The following is an 8,940-nucleotide window of genomic DNA, read 5'->3' as shown; positions in this document are numbered from 1 at the left end:
TGATACACTCTTCGTGTTTTAGTATTGTTGTTGTTGTTATTGTCAGGTGCCATCGAGTTGGAACCGACTCATAGCGACCCTATGCACAGCAGAATGAAACAATGTCCGATCCTGGGCCAACCTCACTACTGCTGCCACCCTTGACACCATCAATGATGCCACCTGGCCAATCCATCTCGTTACGGGTCTTCCTCTTTTTCTCTGACCCTCCATCTTACCCAGCATGACATCCTTCTCCAGCGACTGTTCCCTCCTGACAATATGTCCTAAGTATGAGAGACGAAGCTTAGCCATCCTAGTATTAGTTCCTTTTAATTCTATTTCTATTCCCATATTTTCAAAGTATATACAGTACTTCATTCACTTTTAATTTCTACATGCTATCTCATGAAATGCTTAAATAAACCTGACTTGATTTAACCATATTCTTATTGTTGGAAAGTTAGCTTATTTCCATTCTATATTTAAAAGCCAGAATGCAAAAATGAACATTCTATGAATTGTTAAGCTACAGTATGATCATGGTACAACAGAGAGGTCATATATACCATTAAAACAAATCAACAACAAAAATCCAGCAACACAAGAACAGTTCACTGATTTATTAGATGAACAAACATATATCCATATAATCAATAAAACTGTACGATATAAAATAATTTAAGAAATGTTGGGAATTAGCAGCACCATCTGTTATTGAAATAGCAAGAAAAACTTCACATATTTTAAGCCAAACACTAGAAGGGGGTAACTACCTTAGGATCTAACAATGTCACTGAATGTCTGGGATGATTGAGAAGGGTATTTTGTTTTTTTTAGGCAAGCACACCTCCTTTTACTGCAAAATAAGAGTTTTGGTGAGTTGATCTGATGATTAATGTTTTAGAAAAATGCTACTGAAATTAGAGATACTGCATAGTACTTTAATACTAATATCCAGCTACGTTAGCACGACTCAACACGTCTGCTTCTATGAAAATGTTAGTTCTGAGTTATGAAATTAGAAATAAAAAATCTTTTTTTAAAAGACATTAGTAGTCTCTAAGAAACATTAAGTGGCACACACAGGTCACTATGAAAATACATCACTTTTCCAGTTTGCTTAATAATTTAGTTTAAAAAGTTGTCTAGATTACATCACGTGGCGTATACAAATTTTATAATAAGCATTTTAAAAAGTTTAGACATATCTCTAAAATCTAAGTGTCTTTTGATTTTTTTTTTTTTTTTTAAGCATTTAGCCCTGTTGTCACAATTACTGAGTATCAGAGTCAGAGACTGAGTTTCTGGAAAGAATACAAATTTACACACATTTTACAGCAACTTATATCCAACAGCTACAAAATTCACATTTATAATACAAGCAGGTACAAGGCTAGAATAAAACTGTTGAATTCCAAAACATGAAACTATGCACTCTTTTTTTTTTCTCCCATTAAAAAAATTCAACTTCTGCACCAACTTCAAAAAAGCCCTCTTATATCCTAAGTGTGCGTGTCAGGGTGGGTCATTTCCCAGATACATTTCAACAAACACAAACAGTTTTCCTGTGCTGATGCAATAGGGGATTTCCCATTTTCTTCTGGCCCCTCAGTCTGCGGCGCATGGTCAGTTTAACAGAGTTCTTTCGCTGAGAAGCCGTGGGGAGGCTTGCAGGCTGCGCACCACTACTGCGACTCAAGCCATTTCGTCTGTGCTTCTTCATAAGGGGGCCAGAGTTAGATTCTTCCAATGTCCTCTTAAAGTTTGCTGGGGGTGTTCTTTCAACTTCTTGGGCTTTCATCTGCCCAGGAGTTGACATCTTTACGTTTTTTGGGTCCATGATGGTGTTTGTTGAATTGGTAGGCACAAGGCCAACTGACAGACTATTATTCAAAGAATCATGTGTCCTCACAGTCAGGGCTTTAGTGCAATTTTCCTCAAGTGGCTCTGGCTCTTTTGAGGGTATGACTACAGGCTGGACATTCCCTCGAGCTAACTCAGCTGGGATATCTAAATAATTCTCTGAGAAGGCATTACTACGAATAAGAGCAGGTATATGGTCCTTAGAGTTCAGCCTTGGCCATGGGTCCTCCTCCAGTGACTGAAAAACAAGAAAGTAAGAAACAGGTTATCCTATAATTTGACATATCCATGTCACGTGGTATACATACAAAGTCATTAAAATTATGGGTAATTATATTCATTCATGAATTTATTCATTCATTCAATATATATTTACTGATCCATGTGCAAGGCTCAGTGGGTGCCCACCTGGGTGAGAAAAGGCAATGTGAAGGGTAACAGTTACACAGCACTTTGCCTTCAGGGTGACAGGGAAAATCAAAAATTAACACTGACTCTATTCAAGTCGGTAAAAATTCATGTCATCATAAGTATTTTCTATCCATTAGCAAATAACCAAAAAGAAGATACTTTAAGGAACAAGATTTCAAAATGGACAAAATAATCAAAGGAACCTATTGACTCTACTGCTACACTTATCTGTTCATTCTGAATGCAAACATGGAGAAGACCAAGAAATTCGTATGCTGTTTATATTTTGATTCCACACATAAGAATAACAAAATGCTGCTGAAATAGCTCTAATCACTTTCCACAAAAACCTTGTTATGCAGGGACCATGAAAAAAATCAATAACATCCTAATTTTCTGATAATGCAGACAAATGCCTACCTGCATACAGAGATTTTCAGTTAAAACATGTTGTTGTTGTTAGGAGCCATCACATTGGTTTCGACTCATAGGGACCATATATACCCCAACCCTGAACCCTCTTCACAATTGTTATGTTTGAGCCCATTATTGCTGCCACTGTGTCAATCCAATTCATGAGGGTCTTCCTCTTTTTCTCTAACCCTCCATTTTACCAAGGATGATGTCCCTTTCCAAGGACAGGTTCTTCCTGATAACATTGCCAAAGTACAAGAGACAAGCCTCGCCATCCTCACTTCCAGCGAGCATTCTGGCCGTACTTCTTCCAAGACTGATTTGTTTGTTGTCTGGCTGTCCATGGTACTTTCAAGATTCCCCACCAACATCATAATCAACTGTCAGTTTGTTGTATGTGGTGGCTTGTGTGTTGCTGTGATGCTGAAAGCTGTACCACTGGTATTTTAAATACCAGCAGGGTCACCCAGAGCGAACTGGTTTCAGATAAACTTCCAGACCAAGACAGACTACGAAGAAGGAAAGGTGGACCATTTCTGGAAGGTTACCAACTGAAAACCATATGAATTGCAGTGAAACATTGCCTGAGGTAATGCTGGAAGATGAGTTACTCAGGTTGGAAGGCACTCAAATAAAACTGGTGAAGAGGTGCCGCCTCAAAGCAGTTGACCTTAATGACATGGATGGAACAAAGCTTTCGGGATCTTCATTTGCTGATTTAGCACAACTCAGAATGAGAAGAAACAGTTGCAAACATTCATTAATAAATGAACAGATGATGGAATGTATGAAGAATGAATCTAGAAAAATTGGAAGTCATCAAAAATGAAGTCGAATGAATAAAAATTAATATCCTAGGCATTGTTGTTGTTGTTGTTAGGTACCATCAAGTCGGCACCGACTCATAGTGACCCTATGCACAGCAGAACAAAACAATGTCCGATCCTGGGCCAGCCTCACTACTGTTACCACACTTGAGTCCATTGATGCTGCCACCTGGCCAATCCATCTCGTTGGGGGTCTTCCTCTTTTTCTCCGACCCTCCATCTTACCAAGCATGATATCCTTCTCCAAGGACTGTTCCCTCCTAACAATATGTCCAAAGTATGAGAGACGAAGTTTGGCTATCCTAGGCATTAGTGAGCTAAAATGGACTAGTATTGGCCACTGTGAATCACACAATCATATGGTTTACTATTCTGGGAATGACAAATTGAAGAGGAATGGCGTCACATTCATTGTCAAAAGGAGCATTTCCAAGTCTTGAAATACAACACTGTCTGTGGTAGGATATCCGTATGTCTCCAAGGAAGACCAATTAATACCACTAGTATTCAAATTTACACACCATCCACCAGTGGAAAAGCTAAATATTATCAGTCGAAACAAAGCCAGGGGCAGACTATGGAACAGACCATCTGTTGCTCATATATGTAAGTTTAGGCTAAAGCTGAAGAAAATTAAACCAACTCCACAAGAACCAAATATTATAACCTTTAGTATATCCTACCAGGACTTAGAGACCACCTTAAGAACAGATTTGATGCATTAAACACAAATTATTCAAGAACAAAGGAACTGTGGATAACATCAAGAACATCATACATATGTGAAGAAAGCAAAAGTCATTAAAAAGACAGGAAAGAAAGAGAAGACCAAAATAGATGTCAGAGCAGATTCTGAAACTTGCTCTTGAAAATAGAGAAGTTAAAGTTACAACTTAAGATGTCAAGAATGAAAAACAGCAGGTTTCTATTCAAAGATAGTAAGATTTATAGACTTGTATACTCTGTTCTCTTCTATCAATATAAAATCAAACAATTATAGAGCCAGAATGGCCTTTTGACATAAAATAGCTAACTATTATGAGAGAGGGGTTTATGCTAGGATAAATGACAAAGTTAGTTTACATTTTTGGCAAATTCCTACTTCCTACTGAATTTTAATTTCTGAATATTTAGTAGTGTGAAAAATGTGAAATCCAACATAAAAGCAACTTCCATTTGCCAAACATGGGGCAAAATATGGGAAGTGGGGCATATAGAACCTTATGGGCGGGACAACTCTCAATATAGATGTAAAATCACCTGGGGATTTGTTTTAAAAGCATCACAGGGTGATTCAGAAGTGAACCACTTCTTTAGAAGTACTATACTCAGAAAATCCTCCTATCACAAGACAAAAAATCTCGAAACTTCCTATTAAAACAAAAACTTTCCAAAGTAGTAATATTTTAGAAAATAATTGACTCAATAGTTTATCAAAAAACAGGCTTGCAGCAAAATTCCTGTGTCTCTTCTAGCTGTGTGACTAATTTCCCTCAACTAGAAGTGGTGGTGGCTATGTGCCGTGGAGTCGGTTCCGACTCACAGCAACCCTGTACAGGGTTTCCGAGACTGTAAATCTTTACTGGAGCAGAAAGCCTTATCTTTCCCTGAGAAACAGCTGGTAATTTGGAACTGCTGACCTTGAGGTTGGGAGCTCGACTCCTAACCATTACGCTACCAGAACTCCTTTCCCTCAACTGGGCACTCTCTTAATAACATCCATTAAACAACTGCATATATTCTGAAAAGCCCCAGTGAGCCCTTTTGTAGAGCAGTAATTAAACAAGACATAGTATCTGATCATTCTTTAAGAGAAAACTCCCTAGGAATAAACACTCTTCTAGAAATTGCTATGTAAAAGTATATTTATTAGAATGTTTCCTTTAATGAGTCTAAATTTTAGGGAAAAGGAGAAATGAAAGCCTTAAAAATCTTGTTTCTAAAACCATTTCAATTTAACCATTGATGTAAACATGATTTACTGAAAAATAAATCAATAAAATAACCATTGACTTTAGGGCCAATGGAATTTGGAGCTGAGAAACGGACAGAAAACCTACTTCTTCCTCTGGTACAGCCCAAAATACATGGCTCCTCTCTCTCTCTCTCTTTTTTAATAACAATGTATTTTCTTTCGGAAGTCATTGGCTCACTTTTTCAATTTTACACTATATGGTTTATTCAAAGTGAATTATTTTTATCTGCTGTAGTATTATTATCTGTTGTGTTAGCAACCTTATTTCACGGTACGAATGTTGACGTAAGGATAACAGAACACTCTCTGCTCTAGAATATTTACATAATATATGTGGCGCCTTGGTGGCACACTGGGTTAAGTGGTAGGCTGCTAACTGACTGGTAATATCAACAACGAGAATTGTATGTGAGTTTATCACTTTGTCAGTTGTTGTTGTTGTTGTTAAGTGCCATCGAGTCGGGTCCGACCCATAGCGACCCTGTACAGGGTTTCCGAGGGTGTAAATCTTTACGGGAGTAGAAAGCCTCATCTTTCTCCCGCGGAGCGGCTGGTAGTTTCGAACCGCTGACCTTAAGGTTCGCAGCCCGATTCGTAACCACTACGCTACCAGAGCTCCTTCAGAGTAGGTTGATTCAAATGCCTAACCTTGTCATAGGTATGTTCTAAAAAAAAAAAAAAATACATATATGGGAAAAAAAAACCAAAAAAAAAAACATATATGTAGTCACAGTTGTTGGCCAAGAGTTGTTGTTAAGTGCCGTCGAGTCAGTTCTGGTTCATAGTGACCCTGAAGAGGGTTTCCAAGGAGCAGCTGGTGAGTTTGAACCGTCAGCCTGTGGTCAACAGTCCAGGACATATCTTACAGCGCTACACCAGGACTCCTACCCAAGAGTTACTGCTGCCTTAATACAGAGAAAGAAAAGGCAAGATGACCACGGAGCACTTAAATTCTGTAAAGAGAAGGCTCCCAACTGCTAATCACATATTAGTAATTTATATATAAGAAAAAGGTACTATCATCCAAAAGCCATTTTTAAAAACATAATATTCGGCTTTAGCAAGGAGAACAAGACTAGAAATCAGGTGACATTTCTTTACAAAAGAAAAACAGTGGAACGTTTTCAGAGTTAACACAATTTATTATCATTTCTGTTGTGCTGTGTTCTTTTTAAATCCATTGATTATTATTCTGACACTACAGGTGCGGTGCGCTGGCTTCTCTTCCCCCCACTTTCTCCTTGAACTTTTTCTTCTCTTTTTATTGGCATTCTGTGGGAATACATTGTATCTGTTAGCATAGGTAGTGGCTTTTTTTTTTTTTAAGACTTACCCAAATTAATTCTTTGTACTGCAGCTGTTTTCTAAGTTTAGAAAGCATTTTTGTGATATAGATTTTTGTTGGTGGTGGTTGGTGTCATTGAGTCCATTTTGACTCACAGTGTATCCGTTTGACAAAATACAGTTGCCCTCTAGGATTTTCTAGGCTGTAATCTTTACAGCAGTCCTGGTGTGTCGCTACAGTCCTGGTTCACACTGGACTTTGAACCACAAGGTCAGCGGTTCAAAACTACCAGCCACTACTCAGAAACCCTATACAGGGTCACTGTGAGTCAGAACTAATTCAACAGCACTTAACAACAACAATCCTATAATCTAATATTATACAACTAATCACACGTTGTACTTAGAGCACAGTTAAACTGAAGTATTGACTTTTCTGAGAGAATTTTCCCACTCTTCCCTATCCTTCCTTCCTATACTCACATCTCTTGGCTTATAAAACACAAGTAAAGGTAGCTTTATTCTAAAGAAAGGATGAAACAAGTAAGGGGTGCCATGGAACTATTTCACTTAAAAACCAAACCAAAGACCTGACTATTAATTTACATGAGGACCAAACAAGAAGTTGAGATGTTAACATATACAGATAAACCTAGTCTAAATATGGATATGTCTTAAACCTAATTCAAATTAAGTCTTAAAAATCATTCAAAATTAAGCAAAATGTCATTATATTTATTTAGCTGCTACTAAATATGAAATAACTATAACACTGAAATAAATATGAGGTACTTACAGTACCCACCTTTAAATCAATTAAGGAAAAGAAAAAACCAATTACTTGGATAGAAACTTGCCTTTATTACTTATAAGGTCAGATCTAATAATACAAATTATCTTGTATTATGGTATAAATATTTTCCCTTATTTGGGTGAGATCAGTTGGTGAACAAATAACCATGTGTACATATAAACTATTGTTCAGTCAGCCCCTGATTTACAACAGGGTTCCCATCCAATGACTCTGTTGTAAGACAGCTCTGACGTAAGTCCAATTACCTTTTCTTTGTTTCCAGTTTTCTTTATATTATTGCCTTTTGTTATCAGTGTCTTTATAAATCCAGCAGTGTTTTGAACAGTAAATCATAAAAGTGAACATCTCTGAGTGAACATCTGAGAATGATAACATCAGCAAATTACGTGCTGCACATATTACTAATGATAAGATTTACAAAGGAAAAAAAAAAAAAAAGGACAACACTCATTAAGTGTGGTTCAACATAACTCTAATACGTTGTAAGTCAGGGACTACCTGTATATCTAAACCTGCTATTATTTGGTATTGTTATTCGATGAGTCATTATTTCTCAGAATTTTATTTAAAAAAATTTTTAAATATACTTTAAATACAATTTTATTACTATCAGTTGGCAGACCACAATAAGTTTTATGTTTGACAGTAAGTTTAATACTACTTATATGAATGAGGTCAATATTATGAATATTTAGTCCTACCACAATATCCTCTGTCCCCTCATCCTCACCTTACCTTAACTAATACCTACCTCCTTTTCTAGTCTGCCAAAAGGTCAGTTATTCAAAGGCAGAAGAAAACAAAAAAGGTCTGGATATTGAACTTAATAAATTAATATAGTCAATATTCAGAAATAGGGAAATATTCAAATGAGCATAAACTCCTTCACGGCTTTGAAAAAAGAATGAAGAGGCGTCAGAAGTTTTAAACTGCATTATTCAAGGGTTTTAAAGAAACAAAAAAAGTTGTGGTAAGAGATTCCTGAAAGAAAATTAGTATAAAGTAAATGATTCCAAATACTGACTATAGGATCATTATGTTGTTGTTAGGTGTCATCGAGTCGGTATCAACCCATAGCAACCCTATGCACAGTAGAACAAAACACTGCCCGATCCTGGGCCAACCTCACTACTGTTGCCAAGCTTGAGTCCATCGATGCTGCCACTTGGCTAATCCATCTCATTGGGGGTTCTCCTCTTTTTCTCTGACCCTCCACCTTACCAAACATGATATCCTTCTCCAGCGACTGTTCCCTCCTAACAATCTGTCCAAAATATGAGAGACGGAGTTTGGCCATCTTGGCCTCTAAGGAGCACTCTGGCTGCACTTCTTCCAAAACGGATCTATTGGTTCTTTTGGCAGTCCATAGC

The 8,940-nt window shown here is 37.2% G+C and overlaps 1 protein-coding gene across 1 annotated transcript in view; it reads right to left on the bottom strand.

The window, feature by feature from the left end:
* Nucleotides 1-575: 575 nt before the first annotated feature.
* PPM1D (protein phosphatase, Mg2+/Mn2+ dependent, 1D) overlaps nt 576-8,940 on the bottom strand; it is a 48,323-nt gene continuing 39,958 nt past the window's right edge. Inside the window, exon 6 of the mRNA XM_006832355.1 lies at nt 576-2,083. Coding sequence (XP_006832418.1) covers nt 1,526-2,083 — 558 coding nt within the window. The 3' untranslated portion in view covers nt 576-1,525. The remainder of the gene's footprint in view (nt 2,084-8,940) is intronic.

Source organism: Chrysochloris asiatica, unplaced genomic scaffold (assembly GCF_000296735.1).
Source record: "Chrysochloris asiatica unplaced genomic scaffold, ChrAsi1.0 scaffold00007, whole genome shotgun sequence".
NCBI classification, from domain to species: domain Eukaryota; kingdom Metazoa; phylum Chordata; class Mammalia; order Afrosoricida; family Chrysochloridae; genus Chrysochloris; species Chrysochloris asiatica.
Note: the sequence above shows the minus strand (reverse complement) of the source record. Positions and strands in the feature narration are given on the sequence as shown.